The sequence below is a fragment of the Taeniopygia guttata genome, chromosome 16 (assembly GCF_048771995.1).
Source record: "Taeniopygia guttata chromosome 16, bTaeGut7.mat, whole genome shotgun sequence".
NCBI lineage: Eukaryota > Metazoa > Chordata > Aves > Passeriformes > Estrildidae > Taeniopygia > Taeniopygia guttata.
In genome coordinates this window covers 4,653,967-4,676,117 of record NC_133041.1, presented here as the reverse complement: position 1 = coordinate 4,676,117, position 22,151 = coordinate 4,653,967, and the positions used below count along the sequence as shown (strand labels likewise).

Genomic DNA, 22,151 nt, shown 5'->3' with positions numbered 1-22,151 from the left:
ACCCCAAAATTTGTGGTTTTTTTACCCCAAAATTCACTAATTTTTCCCTTCTAAATTCACCCCTTTTTACCCCAAAATTCATTATTTTTTTACCCCAAAATTCCTATTTTTTACCCAAAAATTCACATTTTTTACCCCAAAATTAATATTTTTTACCCAAAATCCACAAATTTTTCCCTTCTAAATTCACCCCTTTTTACCCCAAAATTCACCAATTTTTCCCTTATAAATTCACCCCTTTTTATGCCAAAATTCACATTTTTTTACCCCAAAATTCACCAATTTTTGCCTTTTAAATCTGCTATTTTTTACCCGAAAAATTCATTTTTACCCCAAAATCAACTTTTTTTGTACCCTAAAATTATTTTTTTACCCCAAAATTTATGATTTTTTACCCCAAAATTCACCAATTTTTCCCTTCTAAAATCGCTAGTTTTTACCCCAAAGTTCACATTTCTTACCCCAAAATTCACCAACTTTCCCCTTTTAAATCCACTCTTATTTACCCCAAAATTTATATTTTTTACCCCAAAATTCACTAGTTTTTTTCTTCTAAAATAGCTGTTTCTTACCCCAAAATTCACTAATTTTCCCCTTCTAAATTCACCCCTTTTTACCCCAAAATTCACATTTTTTTACCCCAAAATTCACTAATTTTTCCCTTCTAAATTCACCCCTTTTTACCCCAAAATTCACATTTTTTAGCCCAAAATTCACATTTTTTTAACCCCAAAATTCACCAATTTTTGCCTTGTAAAGCCGCTATTTTTTACCCAAAATTAACTTTTTTTTATACCCAAATACACTTTTTTACCCCAAAATTCACATTTTTTACCCCAAAATTCGCTTTTTTTTTTACCCCAAATCACCCTTTTTTACCCCAAAATTCACATTTTTTACCCCAAAATCCAGGTTTTTTTACCCCAAAATTCCCATTTTTCACCCCAAAATCCATTTTTTACCCCAAATCACCAATTTTTCCCTTCTAAATTCACCAATTTTTCCGTTCAGAATTCACATTTTTACCCGAAAATTCAGTTTTATTTGCCCCCAAACCCACTTTTTATACCCCAAAATTATTTTTTTACCCTAAAATTCACCAATTTTTCCCTTTTAACTCCTCCATTTTTTACCTGAAAATTTACATTTTTAACCCCAAAACTCACCAATTTTTCCCGTCCGAATTCAAATTTTTTACCCCAAAATTCACTTTTTTTTACCCCCAAACCCGCTTTTTATACCCCAAAATTCCCATTTTTTACCCCCAAATAAGCTTTTTTTTTACCCCAAAATTAATATTTTTTTTTAAACTCCAAAATCCCCATTTTTCACCCCAAAAATTATTTTTTTTTCTTTTTTTTGACCCAAAATCCCCATTTTTCCCCCCAAAAAACGGACCTGATGGAGTCGTAGACGCTGCTGTAGGTGAACAGGTACGTGCGGAGAGATTCCTCCTGGATCTTCCTGCGGGCACAGAGGGCACAGCTGGCACACCTGGGCACACCTGGGATACACCTGGGCACACCTGGGGGCACCTGGGCACACCTGGGCACACCTGGGCACACCTGAGATACACCTGGGCACACCTGGGGGCACCTGGGGGCACCTGGGGGCACCTGGGGGCACCTGGGGGCACCTGAGATACACCTGGGCACACCTGGGGGTACCTGGGATACACCTGGGCACACCTGGGCACACCTGGGCACACCTGGGGCACACCTGGGCACAGCTGGGCACACCTGAGATACACCTGGGCACACCTGGGCACACCTGGGCACACCTGGGCACCACCTGAGATACACCTGGGCACACCTGGGCACACCTGGGCACATCTGGGCACACCTGGGGCACCTGGGCACACCTGGGCACACCTGGGCACACCTGAGATACACCTGGGGCCACCTTGGCACACCTGGCACACCTGGGCACACCTGGGCACACCTGGGGCACCTGGGCACACCTGGGCACACCTGGGCACACCTGAGATACACCTGAGATACACCTGGGCACACCTGGGATACACCTGGGCACACCTGAGGGTACCTGGGGCACACCTGGGCACACCTGGGGGCAGCTGGGCACACCTGGGGGCAGCTGGGCACACCTGGGCACACCTGGGCACGCCCCTGACCCCCCAAATTCTCATTTCCTGCCCCAAAATGTCCCAAAATATCCCAAAATATTCCAAAATTGGCTAAATTTCCTTACCTGGGCACACCTGGGTGCACCTGGGCACCTCAAATCCACATTTTTTACCCCAAATTCTCTTAAAATCCCCCTAAAATCACCCAAAATTGCCAAAATTCGCCCAAAATTCCCCGAAATTCACGTTTTTCTTTACCTGGCCACACCTGCCCAGGTGAGACTCAGCTGAGACTCACCTGAGCACCTCAAATCCTCATTTTTAACCCTAAATCTCCCAAAAAACCCCGAAAATCCCCATAAAACCGCCCTAAAATCGCTCAAAATTGCCGAAAATTCACCCAAAATTGCCAAAATTTGCCCAAATTTACCCCAAAAATTTTTCACCTGTGTCCAGGTGTGCTCACCTGAGACTCACCTGAGACTCACCTGAGCACCTCAAATCCTCATTTTTAACCGTAAATCTCCCCAAAAACCCCCAAAAATCCCTCTAAAATCCCTCTAAAATCACCCAAAAATGGCCAAAATTTGCCCAAAATTGCCCAAAATCCCTGAAAATTCCCCCTAAATTTTTTCACCTGTGTCCAGGTGTGCTCACCTGAGACTCACCTGAGCACCTCAAATCCTCATTTTTAACCCTTAACGCCCCAAAAAAACCCCTAAAAATCGCTATAAAATCGCCCAAAAATGGCCAAAAATCGCCGAAATTTCGCCCAAATTTTCCCAAAACCCCCCAAAATTTGGGGTCGCTCACCTGACCAGCATGGCGCGCACCTGGTCGGCCTCGGGGAACAGGTCCCAGACTTTGAACCTCCCCAAATCCCCCCAAAACGGCCAAAATCACCCCAAAACCCCCAAAAATCACTTAAAAATGCCAAAAATTATCCGAAATTGGCAATATTCACCCAAAATTGCCCAAAATCCCCCAAAATTCACAGTTTTTTTTAACCTGGCCACACCTGCCCAGGTGAGACTCACCTGAGACACACCTGATCACTTTAAATCCTCATTTCCTGCCGAAAATCCTCCCCAAAAACCCCCGAAAATCTCTAAAAAATCACCGTAAAATTGCTCAAAATTGCCAAAATTCGCCCAAAATTTCCCAAAATCCCCCAAAATTTTTAATTGGCCCAGGTGGGACTCACCTGACTCACCTGAGGCTCACCTGAGACTCACCTGAGCACCTCAAACCCTCATTTTTAACCCTTTAATGCCCCTAAAAACCCCCCAAAAATCACTATAAAATCACCAAAAAATGGCCAAAAATCGCCCAAATTTCGCCCAAATTTTCCCAAAACCCCCCAAATTTTGGTGTGCTCACCTGACCAGCATGGCGCGCACCTGGTCGGCCTCGGGGAACAGGTCCCAGACCTTTCCGTTCATCTTCTCATTGACCACGAAGCGATGGCAGCGCCGCCAGTCGCCCGTTTTCATGGCCTTGGAGGCGGCCACCACGTGCTCCCGCATCGACTCGGGGGGACCTGGGGGGGACAGGTGAGACACACCTGGGACAGGTGAGGGACACTGGGGCAGGTGAGGGGACGGGAAATAAAAAAAAATCCCAAAAAATCAGTGGTTTTGGGGCAAAAAAATGGGATTTTTTTTGGATTTTGGAGGTCAGAAAAGCACCTGAGACAGGTTGGAGTAAAAAATTGGCAGTTTTGGGGTGAAAAATGGTGATTTTGGGCAAAAAAATGGGAATTTTTGGGGTAAAAAACAGAAGTAAAGCCGAATTAAGGTAATTATGGAGCTGAAGAACCCAATTCTGGGTCAAAATCCCGAAATTTTGGTCAAAATCCCAAACCATGGTCTGAGGAACCTAAGGAAGATCTAGAATCTTCATTTTAAGAGATAAAAAAACCAAACCAAGACCAAATTAAGTAATTATGGACCTCAAGAACCCAAAATTTCATCCCAAAACCTCCAAATCTGGTAAAATACCACAAATGGTCTGAGGAACCTAAGGAAGATCTAGAACCGCCATTTTAAGGGCTAAAAAAGGTAACTAAAGCTGAATTAGGATAATTATGGACCTCAAGAACCCAATTTTAGATAAAAATTCCTAAATTTTTGTCAAAATCTCAAATCACGGTCTGAGGAACCTCAGGAAGATCTAGAACCGCCATTTTAAGTGATAAAAAAAAACAAACTAAAACTGAATTAAGGTAATTATGGACCTCAAGACCCCAAAATTTCAAGCTAAGACCTCCAAATTTGGTAAAATACCACAAATGGTCTGAGGAACATAATGAAGATCTAGAACCGCCATTTTAAGGGCTAAAAAAGGTAACTAAAGCTGAATTAGGATAATTATGGACCTCAAGAACCCAATTCTGGATCAAAATCCTGAAATTTTGGTCAAAATCCCCAACCATTGTCTGAGGAACCTCAGGAAGATCTAGAATCTTCATTTTTAGAGATAAAAAAACCAAACCAAGACCAAATCAAAGTAATTATGGACCTCAAGAACCCAATTCTGGGTCAAAATCCCAAAATTTTGGTCAAAATCCCACACCATGGTCTGAGGAACCTCATGAAGGTCTGGAACCGCGATTTTAAGAGATAGAAAAACGAAACCAAGACCAAATTAAGTAATTATGGACCTGAAGAACCCAATTCTGGGTCAAAATCCCAAAATTTTGGTAAAAACCACCAACCATGGTGTGAAGAACCTCAAGAAGATCTAAAATCTTCATTTTAAGTGATACAAAAACCAAACCAAGACCAAATTAAGTAATTATGGACCTGATGAACCCAATTTTGGGTCAAAATCAACAAACTCTGGTCAAAGCCACCAGACATGATTTGAGGAACTTTATGAAGATCTAGACCCGCCATTTTAAGAGATAGAAAAACCAAACCAAGACCAAATAAAGGTAATTATGGGCCTCAAGAACCCAATTTTGGGTCAAAATTCCTAGACTTCGGTGAAAAAACTCAATTTTTGTCTGAGAAACCTCAAGAAGATCTAGAACCGCCATTTTAAGTGATAAAAAAACCAAACTAAAACTGAATTAAGGTAATTATGGACCTCAAGAGCCCAATTTTGAGTCAAAATCCTGAAATTTTGGTCAAAATCTCTAAGCACAGTCTGAGGAACCTCAAGAAGATCTAGAATCGCCATTTTAAGAGATAGATAAACCAAACCAAGACCGAATTAAGATAATTATGGACCTCCAAACCCAACTTTTGACCCCAAAACCCCAAAATTTCAACCTAAAACTTCCAATTATGTTCAAAAACCACCAACCATGGTTTGAGGAACCTAATGAAGATCTAGAACGGCCATTTTAAGTGATACAAAAACCAAAGTAAAGCCAAATTAAGGTAATTATGGACCTCAAGAACCCAATTTTGAGTCAAAATCCCGAAATTTTGGTCAAAATCTCTAAGCACAGTCTGAGGAACCTCATGAAGATCTAGAACCGCCATTTTAAGAAATAGAAAAACAAAACCAAGGCTGAATTAAGGTAATTATGGACCTGAAGAACCCAATTCTGGGTCAAAATCCCAAAATTTTGGTCAAAATCTCTAAGCACGGTCTGAGGAACCTCAAGAAGATCTAGAACCGCCATTTTAAGGGGTAGAAAAACCAAACCAAGACCAAATCAAGATAATTATGGACCTCAAGAACACAAAATTTCATCCCAAAACCTCCAAATCTGGTAAAATGCCACAAATGGTCTGAGGAACCTCAAGAAGATCTACAACTGCCATTTTAAGTGATAGAAAAACCAAACCAAGACCGAACTGAGGTAATTATGGACCTCAAGAACCCAATTTTGGATAAAAATTCCTAAATCTGCCCCTCACCCAGCAGCGGCTGCCTCTCGCCCACGCGCAGCTGGTGGTGGAACTGCTTGCTGATCATGCGGCGGCGCGCGTCGAACTCGTGCGCCGCCATGTAGGGGATCTCCAGCAGCATGGCGGCCACCAGGTAGACGCACTCGAGGAGCTCCAGGTTGACGTGCATGTGGAAGGGCACCTGGCGGCGCTTCTCCACCTTCTCCTGCTCGGCGTTGCGCTCCTGGAGGCTGCGCAGGAGAAGACCTTGGCCCAGCAGCTCCTTGGCCCGGCCGGAGCTCTGGATGTCCAGCAGCGCGTTGTGCGCGTCCTTGATCAGCCCCTGCCGGAAGGCGCAGATGCCCAGCTGCACCATCGTGCGGTTGTACAGGATCTGGGGAGAAAAAAGGGGTTTTTGGGTTTTTTGGGGGTTTTGGGAATTTTGGGGTGTTTTTTTGTGATTTTTGGGTGATTTTTTAACAATTTTGGGTGATTTTTGGGGGATTTTTTGTAAATTTTGGGGGATTTTTTTGGCAATTTAGTTGAATTTTTTTGGCAATTTTGGGTGAGTTTTTGGGCAATTTTGGGTGATTTTATGGCAATTTTGATGTTTTTTTAGCAACTTCGAATATTTTTTAGCATTTTTTGGGATTTTTTTTGGCAATTTTGGGTGATTTTTGGAACATTCTGGGTGATTCTTTTAGCAATTTTGGGGGATTTTTTTGGCAATTTTGGGTGATTTTTGGAAAATTCTGGGTGACTTTTTTATCATTTTTGGGGGATTTCTTTAGCAATTTTGTGGGATTTTTTAGGAATTTTAGGAAGTTTTTTGGCAATTTAGTGAGATTTTTTAGCATTTTGGGGGATTTTTTGGGGCAAATTTGGGGGATTTTTTTGGCAATTTTGGGATTTTTTTTTTGAAATTTTGGGTGATTTTTTTAGCAATTTTGGGTGATTTAAGGCGGTTTTTTGTAATTTTTTTGGCAATTTTAGGTGATTTTAGATGGTTTTTGGTGACTTTTCTGGCAATTTTGGGTGATTTTAGGGGGTTTTCAGGGGTTTCTTGGGACAGGTGAGGGAAGGCGCAGATGCCCAGCTGCACCATCGTGCGGTTGTACAGGATCTGCAAAAAAAAAAGTTTTGGAGATTTTGGGGGTTTTTTTTGGGATTTTGGGGAATTTTGGGAATTTTTTTGGTAATTTTTTGGCAATTTTTGGGAATTTTTTGTAAATTTTGGGGGATATTTTTAGCATTTTTGGGAATTTTTTTGGCAATTTTGGGGGATTTTTTTAGCAATTTTGGGTGATTTTTGGAAAATGTGGGTGATTTTTGGCAATTTTGGGTGATTTTATGGGACTTTTGAGTGATTTTTTTAGCAATTTTAGGGAATATTTATAGCAATTTTGGGTGATTTTTTGTAAATTAGGGGGGATTTTTGGGTCATTTTTTAGCATTTTTGAGGGATTTTTAAAGAAATTTTGGGGGATTTTTTGAGCAATTTTGGGGGATTTTTGGGGCAAATTTAGGGGATTTTTCAGCTATTTTGAGAGGATTTCTTTTTAGCAATTTTGGGGGATTTTTCAGCATTTTTGGGTAGTTTTTTGTAAATTTTGGGGGATATTTTGGGTAATTTTGGGTGATTTTTTTAGCAGCTTTGCGGGATTTTTTAGCAATTTTGGGAGATTTTATGGCAATTTTGGGGGATTTTTTTAGCAATTTTGGGGGATTTTTTTGGGAATTTTGGGTGATTTTAGGGGGTTTCTTGGGACAGGTGAGGGAAGGCGCAGATGCCCAGCTGCACCATCGTGCGGTTGTACAGGAGCTGGGAAAAAGGAGATTTTTTGGGATTTTTGGGGATTTTGGGGGGTTTTTGGGGATTTTTGGGGGATTTTTTTGGCAATTTTGGGGGATTTTTGGAAAATTTTGGGGGATTTTATGGCAATTTTGGGGGATTTTTTTAGCATTTTTGAGGGACTTCTTTGGCAATTTTGGCTGATTTTTGGGGCAAATTAAAGGGAATTTTTAGCATTTTTGGGAAATTTTTTAGTAATTTTGGGTGCTTTTTTTGGCAATTTTGGGTGATTTTTTTTGCAATTTTAGGGGATTTTTTTAGCATTTTGGGGGGGTTTTTTAGCATTTTTGGGGGATTTATTTTCGCAATTTTGAGGGATTTTTAAGCAATTTTGGGGAATTTTTGGGCAATTTTTTTGGCAATATTTGGGGTATTTTTTGGCAATTTCGAGTCATTTTTTGTACATCTTGGGTGATTTTTTTAGCAATTTTGGGGAATTTTTTAAACATTTTTTGGGAATTTTTTTTGCATTTTTGAAGAATTTTTTTGGCAAATTTGGGTGATTTTTTTAGCAATTTTGGGGAATTTTATTAGCAATTTTGGGTGATTTTTCTGGCAATTTTGGGTGATTTTAGGGGGTTTTAGGGGGTTTCTTGGGACAGGTGAGGGAAGGCGCAGATGCCCAGCTGCACCATCGTGCGGTTGTACAGGATCTGGGGATAAAAGGGAGATTTTTGGGGGTTTTTGGTGATTTTTGGCAATTTTCAGTGATTTTAAGGGGCTTTGGGGGAATTTTAGAGGGTTTTGAGGGAGATTTTTGATGGATTTTTAGGGGGATTTAGGGTAAAAAATGAGGATTTGAGGTGCCCAGGTGAGTCCCAAGTGGGACAGGTGGGTGATTTTTGGAAAATGTAGGTGATTTTTGGCAATTTTGGGTGATTTTATTGGCAATTTTGGTGATTTTTGCAAAATTCTGGGGGATTTTTTTGAGCAAATTTGGGTGATTTTTCAGCAATTTTGGGGAATTCTTTTAGCAATTTTGGGGAATTTTGTTAGCAATTTTGGGTGATTTTTTTGGCAATTTTGGGGGATTTTTGGGGCAAATTTAGGGGATTTTTCAGCTATTTTGAAGGGATTTCTTTTTAGCAATTTTGGGAAGATTTTTTAGCATTTTTGGGTGATTTTTTTAGCAATTTTGGGTGATTTTTTTGGCAATTTTGGGGGATTTTTTGGGCAATTTTGGGATTTTTTTTTTTAAATTTTGGGTGATTTTTTTAGCAATTTTGGGTGATTTTAGGTGGTTTTTAGTGATTTTTTTGGCCATTTTGGGTGATTTTAGATGGTTTTTGGTGATTTTTTTGGCAATTTTGGGTGACTTTAGGGGGTTTCTTGGGACAGGTGGGACAGGTGAGGGAAGGCGCAGATGCCCAGCTGCACCATCGTGCGGTTGTACAGGATCTGGGGAAAAAAAAGGAGATTTTTGGGGTTTTGGGGAGTTTTGGGGATTTTGGGAATTTTGGGGTTTTTTTTGGTGATTTTTGGTGATTTTGGGAGGATTTTGGGGATTTTTTTGGTGATTTTTGGGTGATTTTTAAACAATTTTGGGTGGTTTTTTTTGCAATTTCGGGTGATTTTTTTTAGCAATTTTGGGGAATTTTTTTAGCAATTTTGGGGAATTTTTTTAGCAATTTTGGGGAATTTTTTTAGCAATTTTCTGGGATTTTTAAGCAATTTTGGGGGATTTAAAAAAAAATTTTGGGGTGATTTATTTTAGCAATTTTTGGGGATTTTTTAGCATTTTGGGGGAATTTTGTTAGAGATTCTGGGTGATTTTTGGAAAATTTGGGGGATTATTTTTGAAAATTTGGGGAATTTTTTTGGCAATTTTGTGAGATTTTTTAGCTATTTTAAGGGATTTCTTTGGCAATTTTGGGTGATTTTATGGCACTTTGGGGGGATTTTTTTAGCAATTTTGGGAGATTTTTTGTAAATTTTATGTGATTTTTTTAGCAATTTTGAGTGATTTTTTGGCAATTTTGGGGGATTTTTTTGAGCAAATTTGGGGGATTTTTTGGGCAATTTTGGGGGATTTTTTATAGCAATTTTGAGTGATTTTTTGGGCAATTTTAGGGGATTTTTTAGCAATTTTGGGGGATTTTTTGTAAATTTTGTGTGATTTTTTTTTAGCAATTTTGAGTGATTTTTTAGCAATTTTGGGGGATTTTTTGGGCAATTTTGGGATTTTTTTTTTTGAAATTTTGGGTGATTTTTTTAGCAATTTTGGGTGATTTTAGGTGGTTTTTAGTGATTTTTTTGGCCATTTTGGGTGATTTTAGATGGTTTTTGGTGATTTTTCTGGCAATTTTGGGTGATTTTAGGGGGTTTCTTGGGACAGGTGGGACAGGTGAGGGAAGGCGCAGATGCCCAGCTGCACCATCGTGCGGTTGTACAGGATCTGGAAAAAAAGGAGATTTTTGGGGGGTTTTTGGGGGTTTTTGGGAATTTTTGGGATTTTTGGGGGATTTTGGGGGTTTTGAGGGGGATTTTTGGTGATTTTGGGAGGATTTTGGGGATTTTTTTGGTGATTTTTGGTTGATTTTTTAACAATTTTCGGTGATTTTTTGTAAATTTTGGGGGATTTTTTGGGCAATTTTGGGGGATTTTTTGGCAATTTAGGGTGATTTTTGGAAAATTCTGGGTGGTTTTTTTTAGCAATTTTTGGAATTTTTTTTGGCAATTTTGGGGAATTTTGGGGCAAATTTAGGAATATTTTTAGCATTTTTGAGGGATTTTTTTAGAAATTTTGGAAAAATTTGTTAGCAATTTTGGGGAATTTTTTAGCAATTTTGGGTGATTTAAGGCGGTTTTTGGTGACTTTTCTGGCAATTTTGGGTGATTTTAGGGGGTTTTAGGGGGTTTCTTGGGACAGGTGGGACAGGTGAGGGAAGGCGCAGATGCCCAGCTGCACCATGGTGCGGTTGTACAGGATCTGCGGGAAAAAAGGAGATTTTGGGGGTTTTGGGGATTTTGGGGATTTTTGGCAATTTTCAGTGATTTTTGGGTGATTTTAGGGGGTTTTGAGGGGGATTTTTGGAGGGATTTAGGGTAAAAAATGAGGATGCCCAGATGAGTCTCAGATGAGACAAGTGGGTGATTTTTGTAAATTTTGGGTGATTTTTTGTAAATTTTGGGTGATTTTTGGAAACTTTTGGGTGATTTTTTAGCAATTTTTGGTGATTTGTGGAAAACTTGGGTGATTTTTTTAGGAATTTTGGGGCATTTTTTTAAGCAATTTTGGGGCGTTTTTTTGGCAATTTTGGGCGATTTTTTTAGTAATTTTGGGGTTTTTTTTTAGCAATTTTTTTGGAAAATTTGCGGGATTTTTTTGGCAATTTTGGGGGATTTTTTTTAGCATTTTTGGGGGATTTTTTTTAGCATTTTTTGGAAATTTTTTTGGCAATTTTAGGGCTCAGGTGGGTCGGCGTGCTGGATGTTGTCCTGCAGGTGTGTTTAACCCCCTCAGGTGTGTGATTTCCCTGCCCAGGTGTGTTTAACCCCCTCAGGTGTGTCAGACTCACCTGCCCAGGTGTGCTTTACCTGCACAGGTGGGTCGGCGTGCTGGATGTTGTCCTGCAGGTGTGTTTAACCCCCCCAGGTGTGTGATTTCCCTGCCCAGGTGTGTTTAACCCCCTCAGGTGTGTGTTTAACCCCCTCAGGTGTGTCAGACTCACCTGCCCAGGTGTGACTCACCTGCACAGGTGGGTCGGCGTGCTGGATGTTGTCCTGCAGGTGTGTTTAACCCCCTCAGGTGTGTCAGACTCACCTGCCCAGGTGTGTTTAACCCCCCCAGGTGTGTGTTTAACCCCCTCAGGTGTGTCAGACTCACCTGCCCAGGTGTGTCAGACTCACCTGCCCAGGTGTGTTTAACCCCCTCAGGTGTGTGATTTACCTGCACAGGTGTGTCAGACTCACCTGCCCAGGTGTGTTTAACCCCCTCAGGTGTGTGATTTACCTGCACAGGTGTGTCAGACTCACCTGCCCAGGTGTGCTTTACCTGCACAGGTGGGTCGGCGTGCTGGATGTTGTCCTGCAGGTGTGTTTAACCCCCTCAGGTGTGTGTTTAACCCCCTCAGGTGTGTCCCTCACCTGCACAGGTGGGTCGGCGTGCTGGATGTTGTCCTGCAGGTGTGTTTAACCCCCTCAGGTGTGTCAGATTTACCTGCCCAGGTGTATCAGACTCACCTGCCCAGGTGTGTTTAACCCCCTCAGGTGTATCAGACTCACCTGCACAGGTGGGTCGGCGTGCTGGATGTTGTCCTGCAGGTGTGTTTAACCCCCTCAGGTGTGTGATTTACCTGCCCAGGTGTGTGATTTACCTGCCCAGGTGTATCAGACTCACCTGCACAGGTGGGTCGGCGTGCTGGATGTTGTCCTGCAGGTGCGACATCAGCATCAGGTCGCGGGCGCGGTACCAGCGGCTGTGCAGGGCGTGGTGGTAGATGTGGCACAGGATGGCGCAGGTGCGGATCCGGTCCGTGCGGTCCTTGGCGTACACGAACCTGCGCAGGTGAGACAGGTGAGGCACACCTGGACAGGTGAGACAGGTGAGGCACACCTGGGCAGGTGAGAAAATGCCCAAAATCCGGAATTTTAACCCAAAAATACTGAGATTTTAGGGACAGGTGAGGGCCCAAAACCAGGTGAGAACTTCTGCAACAGGTGAGGCGCACCTGGGCAGGTAAAAAAATGCCAAAAATCCAGAATTTCAACCCAAAAATCCTGAGATTTTAGGGACAGATTTTAGGGACAGGTGTGCCCTGACCCCCTCCAGGTGTATCCAGGTGTGCCCCAACCCCACCCAGGTGTGCCCAGGTGTGTCTTTACCCCACCCAGGTGTGCCCTGACCCCCTCCTGGTGTACCCGGGTGTGCCCCAACCCCACCCAGGTGTGCCCTAACCCCCTCCAGGTGTGTCTTTACCCCCTCCAAGTGTGCCCAGGTGTGCCCTGACCCCACCCAGGTGTATCCAGGTGTTCCCTAACCCAATCCAGGTGTACCCTGACTCCACCCAGGTGTGTTCTGACCCCATCCAGGTGTGCCCAGGTGCATCCCCACCTCCTCCAGGTGTGCCCAGGTGTGCCCTGACTCCCTCCAAGTGTGCCCTAAGCCAATCCAGGTGTGTCTTTATGCCCTCCAGGTGTACCCAGGTGTGCCCCAACCCCACCCAGGTGTACCCAGGTGCATCCCCACCTCCTCCAGGTGTGCCCTGACCCCACCCAGGTGTATCCAGGTGTGCCCAGGTGTGCCCGGACCCCCTCCAGGTGTATCCAGGTGTGTCCAGGTGTGCCCTGACCCCCTCCAGGTGTGTCTCGTCTCCCTGCAGGTGTGCCCAGGTGTGCCCTGACCCCCTCCAGGTGTGCCCAGGTGTGCTCTGACCCCACCCAGGTGTATCCAGGTGTGTCCAGGTGTGCCCCGACCCCCTCCAGGTGTGCCCAGGTGTGCTCTGACCCCACCCAGGTGTATCCAGGTGTGTCCAGGTGTGCCCCGACCCCCTCCAGGTGTATCCAGGTATGCCCTGACCCCCTCCAGGTGTACCCAGGTGTGCCCAGGTGTATCTTTACCCCCTCCAGGTGTTCCCTGACCCCCTCCAGGTGTATCCAGGTGTGCCCTGACCCCCTCCAGGTGTACCCAGGTGTGCCTCAACCCCATCCAGGTGTATCCAGGTGTACCCAGGTGCATCCCCACCTCCTCCAGGTGTGCCCTGACCCCACCCAGGTGTATCCAGGTGTACCCAGGTGTGCCCAGGTGTGCCTGGACCCCCTCCAGGTGTATCCAGGTGTGTCCAGGTGTGCGTTTGCTCTACCCAGGTGTACCCAGGTGTGCCCAGGTGTGCGTTTACTCCACCCAGGTGTACCCAGGTGTGCCCTGACCCCACCCAGGTGTATCCAAGTGTGCCCTGACCCCCTCCAGGTGTACCCAGGTGTGTCTTTACCCCCTCCAGGTGTATCCAGGTGTGCCCAGGTGTGCCTGGACCCCCTCCAGGTGTATCCAGGTGTGTCTTTCCCCCCTCCAGGTGTGCCCCAACCCCACCCAGGTGTATCCAGGTGTGTCTTTATGCCCTCCAGGTGTATCCAGGTGTGTCCAGGTGTGTCTTTACCCCCTCCAGGTGTATCCAGGTGTTCCCTAACCCAACCCAGGTGTGCCCTGACTCCACCCAGGTGTGCCCTGAGCCCTCCCAGGTGTATCCATGTGTGCCCAGGTGTGTCTTTACCCCACCCAGGTGTGCCCAAACCCCACCCAGGTGTATCCAGGTATATCCAGGTGTGCCCCAACCCCACCCAGGTGTGCCCCCACCCCACCCAGGTGTACCCAGGTGTGTCTTTACCCCCTCCAGGTGTGCCCTGACTCCCTCCAAGTGTGCCCTAAGCCAATCCAGGTGTGTCTTTATGCCCTCCAGGTGTATCCAGGTGTGCCCTGACCCCACCCAGGTGTGCCCTGACCCCACCCAGGTGTGCCCTGACCCCACCCAGGTGTGCCCTGACCCAACCCAGGAGTACTCAGGTGTGCCCTGACCCTCTCCAGGTGTGTCCAGGAGTGCCTTTACCCCACCCAGGTGTGTCTTTACCCCCTCCAGGTGTATCCAGGTGTTCTCTAAGCCAATCCAGGTGTGTCTTTAACACCTCCAGGTGTACCCAGGTGTACCCAGGTGTGCCCTGACCCCACCCAGATGTGCCCTGACCCCACCCAGGTGTATCCAGGTGTGTCTTGATGCCCTCCAGGTGTGCCCAGGTGTGCCCCACTCACCTGCACAACCTCTCCATCAACGCCTCCGAATCCTCCTCCTCCTCCTCCTCCTCCTGCTTCTCCTTCTCCTCATCCTCCTTCTCCTTCTCCTGCGGGTCAGGGCTCACCTGCGGGCCGGGGCTCACCTGCGGGCCGGGGCTCACCTGCGGGCCGGGGCTCACCTGCGGGCGGGGCCGCACCTGGCGGCGGCGGGCGGCGGCGTAGTCGAACTTGTAGTAGGTGTGGAGGACGCGCAGCAGGTACACCCGGCACAGCTCCTCGGGGCTGCCCTTGGCCTGCAGGTAGCGCTGCAGCCGCCCGATGATGCCGCACACCCGCGCCTCGTCCTTCAGGTGCTCCACGTACTCTGGGAAGAGACACCTGGGTTACCTGGCGGGGTCACCTGGCGGGCAGGTAAAGGTGAAAATGCCAAAAAAACGCCCAAAAAACCTAAAAAACCCCGAAAAATCACATAGAAATCATAGCGAGGTGAGCTCCAGTTCAGGGTTTGGATCCTTCAGGTGCTCCAGGTGTTCTCAGGACTCACCTGGACACACCTGGGCACAGCTGAGCTCACCTGGCGGGCAGGTGAGGGAGGAAATAGCGAAAAAAGGAAAAAAAACCCAAAAAAAGGACAAAAAAAAGCCAAAAATACACCAAGAAATCCCCAAAATCGCAGCCAGGTGAGCTCCAGGTGAGCCCCAGTTCAGGGTTTGGATCCTTCAGGTGCTCCACGTACTCTGAAAGACACACCTGGGTTACCTGGTGGGTTACCTGGCGGGCAGGTGAGGGTGGAAGTAGTGAAAAAAGGAAAAAAATCCAAAAAAATGATTAAAAAAGCCCAAAAAACCCCAAAATCGTAGCCAGGTGAGCCCCAGGTGAGCCCCAGGTGAGCTCCAGGTGAGCTCCAGGTGAGCTCCAGGTGAGTCTCAGTTCAGGGTTTGGATCCTTCAGGTGCTCCAGGTACACTGAAGTCACACCTGGTCACACCTGGGCACACCTGAGCACACCTGGCAGGCAGGTGAGGGGGGAAGTGGCAAAAAAAACCCCAAAAAAACCCAAAAAAAGGACAAAAAAAGGCCAAAAATACACCAAGAAATCCCCAAAATCCCAGCCAGGTGAGGCTCCGGCTCCTTCAGGTTCTCCAATTGTTCTGAGGACTCACCTGGACACACCTGGCTGAGGGGTGAGACCTTCAAAACCCAAAAAACACCAAAAATCCCCAAAAATACCCCAAAAAATCACATTGAAATCCCAGCCAGGTGAGCTCCAGATGAGCCTCAGATGAGCCCCAGGTGAGGCTCCAGCTCCTTCAGGTGCTCCACGTACTCTGTGAAGGCACACCTGGGTTACCTGGCGGGCAGGTGAGGGGGAAATAGCGGAAAATGCAAAAAAAAAATCCAAAAAAAGGACAAAAAAGCGCCAAAAACCACATCAAAATTACAGCCAGGTGAGCTCCAGGTGAGGCTCCGGCTCCTTCAGGTGCTCCACGTACTCTGCAAAGACACACCTGGGTTACCTGGCGGGGTCACCTGGCGGGCAGGTGAGGCTGAAAATACCAAAAAACCCAAAAAAACCCCAAAAATCCCATTGAAATCCCAGCCAGGTGAGCCCCAGTTCAGGGTTTGGATCCTTCAGGTGCTCCACGTACTCTGAAAGGACACACCTGGGTTACCTGGCGGGCAGGTGAGGGGGCAAATAGCGAAAAAAGAAAAAAAACCAAAAAAAAAACCAAAAAAAGGACAAAAAAAAAGCCAAAAACCACATCGAAATCCCAGCCAGGTGAGCTCCAGGTGAGGCTCCACCTCCTTCAGGTGCTCCAGGTGTTCTGAGGACTCACCTGGGCACAGCTGGGCACACCTGGTGGGCAGGTGAGGGATTAAAATGCCAAAAAAACACCAAAAAAACCAAAAAAAGCCCAAAAAATCCCCAAAAAACCCAGCCAGGTGAGCCCCAGGTGAGGCTCCAGGTGTTCTGAGGACTCACCTGAGCACACCTGTTGGGCAGGTGAGACCTAAAAACCCAAAAAACCCACAAAATACTCCAAAAAATCCCCAAAATCCCCAGCCAGGTGAGCTCCAGGTGAGCCCCAGGTGAGGCTCCAGCTCCTTCAGGTGCTCCAGGAGTTCTGAGGATTCACCTGGGCACACCTGGGCACACCTTGTGGGCACACCTTGTGGGCAGGTGAGGGATTAAAATGTCAAAAAAGCCCAAAAATACCCCAAAAATCCTCCAAAATCCATCCAGGTGAGCCCCAGGTGAGCTCCAGGTGAGTCTCAGTTCAGGGTTTGGATCCTTCAGGTGCTCCAGGTACACTGAGGTCACACCTGGGCACACCTGGTGGGCAGGTGAGACTTTAAAAACCCAAAAAACACCAAAAAACCCAAAAAACCCCCAAAAAACCACATCAAAATCCCAGCCAGGTGAGCTCCAGCTCAGGATTTGGATCCTTCAGGTGCTCCAGGAGTTCTGAGGATTCACCTGGGCACACCTGGGCACACTTGGGCACACCTTGTGGGCAGGTGAGGGATTAAAATGCCAAAAAAACCCCAAGAAACCCCAAAAAACCCAAAAAAGTCCAAAAAAACCCCAAAAATCCCATCGAAATCACAGCCAGGTGAGCTCCAGGTGAGCCCCCGTTCAGGGTTTGGATCCTTCAGGTGCTCCAGGTACACTGAGGTCACACCTGGACACACCTGGGCACACCTGGTGGGCAGGTGAGACTTTAAAAACCCAAAAAACCACCAAAAAACCCAAAAAAACCCCAAAATACCCCAAAAATCCCCTCCAAAAACCCCAAAACCTCACCCAGGTGAGTCTCCGCCCACCCGGAGCTCACCTGTCCCACAGAAGCCCCAAATTTGGGGTGAAAAGGAGCAAAATTGGCCAAAAAAAAAGCCAAAGTTGGCCAAAAAAATCAGCAAAAATTCACATTTTTGAGGGTTTTTTTGGGGAGTTTTTTTGGGGTTTTTTGGGGTTTTTTTTGGTTTTTGGGATCTATGGGGCCGAGCCCTGCCCCACATCCCACCTGCCCCACAAAAACCCCAAATTTGGGGTAAAAATGACCAAAATTGGCCATGAAAAGCTAAAATTGGCCAACAAATGACCAAAATTTCACATTTTTTGAGATTTTTTTTTTTGTTTTTTGGGGTTTTTTGGGGTTTTTGGGATCTATGGGGCCGAGCCCTTCCCCACATCCCACCTGCCCCACAAAAACCCCAAATTTGGGGTGAAAATGACCAAAATTGGCCAAGAAAAAAGGAAATTAAGCCAAAAAATGACCAAAAATTCACATTTCTTGAGGTTTTTTTGGGTTTTTTTTTTTGTTTTTTGGGGTTTTTTGGGGTTTTTTGGGATCTATGGGGCCGAGCCCTCCCCCACTTCCCCCCTGCCCCACAAAAACCCCAAATTTGGGGTGAAAATGACCAAAATTGGCCAAAAAAAGTGAAAATTTCCCAAAAAAAGACCAAAAATTCACATTTTTTGAGATTTTTTTTTGGGTTTTTTTTTGTGGTTTTGGGGTTTTTGGGATCTATGGGGCCGAGCTCTGCCCCACATCCCACCTGCCCCACAGAACCTCCAAATTTGGAGTGAAAATGACCAAAATTGGCCAAAAAAAAAGGAAATTAAGCCAAAAAATGACCAAAAATTCACATTTTTTCAGATTTTTTGGGGTTTTTGGGTTTTTTTGGGGTTTTTGGATCTATGGGGCCGAGCTCTGCCCCACAGCCGGACCCACCCTGGGAGTGGGGGTCGGTGTTCTGCATGATCTTGGTGAACTCCTCGTCCATCCGCTCCACCAGGGTCAGGACGCAGCCGCGCACCCGGAACGGCTGAAACGGACCCAAAATCCCCAAAATTTACCCCAAAAATCCGTGACTGTCCTCAAAAACCCAAAACCCACCCAAAAAACCCCAAAAGTGACCCCAAAACCCATAAATGACCCCAAAATGACCCCTCAGCTCCACCAGGGTCAGGACGCAGCCGCGCACCCGGAACGGCTGAAACGGACCCAAAATCCCCAAAATTTACCCCAAAAACCAAAACCGACCATAAAATCCCATAAATAAACCCAAAATTACCCCAAAACTGACCCCAAAATGACCCCAAAATCCCAAAAGTGACCCCAAAATCCCCATAAGTGTCCCATAAGTGACCCCAAAAGTGACCCTATAAATGACCCCACAAGTGCCCCATAAATGCCCCATAGGTACCCCATAAGTGCCCCATAAGTGCCCCGTAAGTGCCTCATAAATGACCCCATAGGTGCCCCATAAGTGCCCCATAGGTGCCCCATAAGTGCCCCATAGGTGCCCCATAAGTGACCCCATAGATAACCCAATAAGTGCCCCATAAGTGCCCCAAAGTGCCCCATAAGTTCCCCATAAGTGACCCCACAGGTGCCCCATAAGTGACCCCACAGGTGCCCCATAAGTGCCCCATAGATTACCCCATAAGTGCCCCATAAATAACCCCATAAGTGCCCCCACACCCCATAAATGACCCCATAGGAGCCCCATAAATGACCCCATAGATTACCCCATAAGTGACCCCAAAAATGACCCCATAGGTGCCCCCACACCCCATAAATGCCCCATAAGTGCCCCACAAGTACCCCACAAGTGCCCCATAGGTGCCCCATAGATTGCCCCATACCTGCTCGGGGTTGCTGAGGTTCTCGGACTCCTCGAGGACGTTTTCGCCCACGAAGATCTCGGGGTGGGCAAAGAGCAGCTCCAGGAGCTCCTCTATACATCCCAGGCAGCGCTGCCACAGCTCTGCCTATAGAATATCACCCTATAGATCCGCCCCATAGATCCTGTCTGACCCACAGATCCGCCCTATAGATCCATCCTGCCCCATAGATCCGCCCCGAGCCCATAGATCTGCCCCATAGCAGCTCCAGGAGCTCCTCTATACATCCCAGGCAGCGCTGCCACAGCTCTGCCTATAGAATATCACCCTATAGATCCGCCCCATAGATCCTGTCTGACCCATAGATCTGCCCTATAGATCCACCCTGCCCCATAGATCCGCCCCGAGCCTATAGATCTGCCCCATAGCAGCTCCAGGAGCTCCTCTATACATCCCAGGCAGCGCTGCCACAGCTCCGCCTATAGAAACTCACCCTATAGATCTGCCCCATAGATCCTGACCCACAGATCCTGCCCTATAGATCCATCCTGCCCCATAGATCCGCCCCGAGCCCATAGATCTGCCCCATAGCAGCTCCAGGAGCTCCTCTATACATCCCAGGCAGCGCTGCCACAGCTCCGCCTATGGAATATCACCCTATAGATCCTGACCCACACATCCGCCCTGACCCATAGATCCTGTCTGACCCATAGATCCTGTCTGACCCATAGATCTGCCCTATAGATCCGCCCCGAGCCTATAGATCTGCCCCATAGCAGCTCCAGGAGCTCCTCTATACATCCCAGGCAGCGCTGCCACAGCTCCGCCTATAGAATATCACCCTATAGATCCGCCCCATAGATCCTGTCTGACCCATAGATCTGCCCCATAGATCCGCCCCGAGCCCATAGATCCGCCCCGAGCCTATAGATCTGCCCCATAGCAGCTCCAGGAGCTCCTCTATACATCCCAGGCAGCGCTGCCACAGCTCCGCCTATAGAAACTCACCCTATAGATCCGCCCCATAGATCCTGTCTGACCCACAGATCCGCCCTTCACAAAATCCCAAAAAAAATCCAAAAAAATCCCATTTTTCCCCCCATTTTTATTCCTTTTTTCACCCAATTTTCACCAAATTTCCCCCAATTTTTTCCTCATTTAATTTTAATTTCCCCCATTTTTTCCCTTTTTAATTTCATTTTTAACCCTTGTTTTACCTCCAAAAATTCCTAAAAAATCCAAATAAATCCCATTTTTAACCCTTTTTTCACCAAATTTTAATTAAATTTTCCCCAATTTTTTGCTTATTTTATTTCAATTTTCCCCAATTTTTTTTCCCTTTTAAATTTCACTTTTAACCCTTCTTTTACCTTCAAAAAATCCCAAAAAAATTCCAAATAAATCCCATTTTTACCCCGATTTTCCACCGTTTTTCCCCCATATTTTCCCCATTTTGGCCCCAATTTCCCCCGGGTTTTTTTCTCTATTTTTTGCCCGATTTTGCCGTTTTTTGCCCCGTTTTCACCTTCATGTAGGCGGCCAGGTTGGGGTTGTAGTCCCAAAAACCCAAATAAATCCCATTTTTAACCCCATTTTTATTCCTTTTCTCACCAAATTTCACCAAATTTTTCCCTCATTTTATCTCAATTTTCCCCCATTTTTTCCCTTTTTAATTTCATTTTTAACCCTTGTTTTACCTTTAAAAAAATCCAAATAAATCCCATTTTATCCCCATTTTTCACCCTTTTTTCACCCAATTTTCACCAAATTTTCCCCAATTTTTTCCTAATTTTATCTCAATTTTCCCCATTCTTCCTCCATTTTTAACCCTTGTTTTACCTTTAAAAAATCCCCAAAATCCAAATAAATCCCATTTTTATCCCCATTTTTATTCCTTTTTTCACCCAATTTTCACCAAATTTCCCCCAATTTTTTCCTCATTTTCTTTTAATTTTCCCCAATTTTTTCCCTTTTTAATTTCATTTTTAACCCTTATTTTCCCTTAAAAAAATCGCAAAAAAATCCAAATAAATCACATTTTTAACCCCAATTTTCCACCTTTTTTTCCCCATATTTTCTCCATATTTTCTCCATTTTTGCCCCAATTTCCCCCGGGTTTTTTTCTCTATTTTTTGCCCAATTTCGCTGTTTTTTGCCCCGTTTTCACCTTCATGTAGGCGGCCAGGTTGGGGTTGTAGTCCCAAAAACCCAAATAAATCCCATTATTATCGTCATTTTTATTCCTTTTTTCACCCAATTTTCACCAAATTTTCCCCAATTTTCTCCCCATTTTATCTTAATTTCCCCCCAGTTTTCCCTTTTATAATTTCATTTTTAACCCTTATTTTCCCTTAAAAAATTCCCCAAAAATCCAAATAAATCCCATTTTTAACCCTTTTTTCACCAAATTTTAATTAAATTTTCCCCAATTTTTTGCTTATTTTATCTCAATTTTCCCCAATTTTTTTCCCTTTTAAATTTCATTTTTAACCCTTCTTTTACCTTCAAAAAATCAAAAAAAAATCCAAATAAATCACATTTTTAACCCCATTTTTGCCCCAATTTTCCCCATTTTTTTTCTCTATTTTTTGCCCGATTTCCCCTTTTTTTTTTCTGTGTTTTTTGCCCGATTTCCCCGTTTTTTGCCCCGATTTCACCTTCATGTAGGCGGCCAGGTTGGGGTTGTAGTCGTAGAGCGAGGCCACGATGTTGAATTTGATTTTCAGCTCCAGGGGCACCCCCAGCTGGTGCTCGTGGGCCACGGCCACCAGGTGCTGCAGCAGCTCGATCTGCGCCGCCCTGAGGGGAAAATGGGGTGAAAAACGGGGAAATCGGGCAAAAAAAATAGAGCAAAAAATAAAGCAAAAAACCCGGGGGAGATTGGGGCAAAAATGGGGAAAATATGGGGAAAAATGGGGGAAAAATGGTTGAAAAATGGGATTTATTTGGGTCTTTTTGGAGGTAAAACAAGGGTTAAAAATGAAATTAAAAATTGGGGAAAATTGAGATAAAATGAGG

The 22,151-nt window shown here is 45.4% G+C and overlaps 1 protein-coding gene across 5 annotated transcripts in view; it reads right to left on the bottom strand.

Annotated features, from left to right (window-relative positions):
- Positions 1-22,151, bottom strand: part of EIF3CL (eukaryotic translation initiation factor 3 subunit C like) — a 43,068-nt gene that overhangs the window by 4,583 nt on the left and 16,334 nt on the right. For 3 of the 5 annotated variants that reach the window (XM_041719506.2, XM_072936436.1, XM_041719512.2), the window contains exons 11-18: positions 21,791-21,932; positions 19,155-19,280; positions 18,238-18,331; positions 14,520-14,865; positions 12,117-12,276; positions 5,956-6,319; positions 3,464-3,623; positions 1,399-1,464 (exon numbers count right to left, since the gene is read on the bottom strand). In XM_041719506.2, coding sequence (XP_041575440.1) covers positions 1,399-1,464; positions 3,464-3,623; positions 5,956-6,319; positions 12,117-12,276; positions 14,520-14,865; positions 18,238-18,331; positions 19,155-19,280; positions 21,791-21,932 — 1,458 coding nt within the window. The remainder of the gene's footprint in view (positions 1-1,398; positions 1,465-3,463; positions 3,624-5,955; positions 6,320-12,116; positions 12,277-14,519; positions 14,866-18,237; positions 18,332-19,154; positions 19,281-21,790; positions 21,933-22,151) is intronic. The other 2 variants (XM_041719507.2, XM_041719508.2) reach the window with 2 other exon arrangements.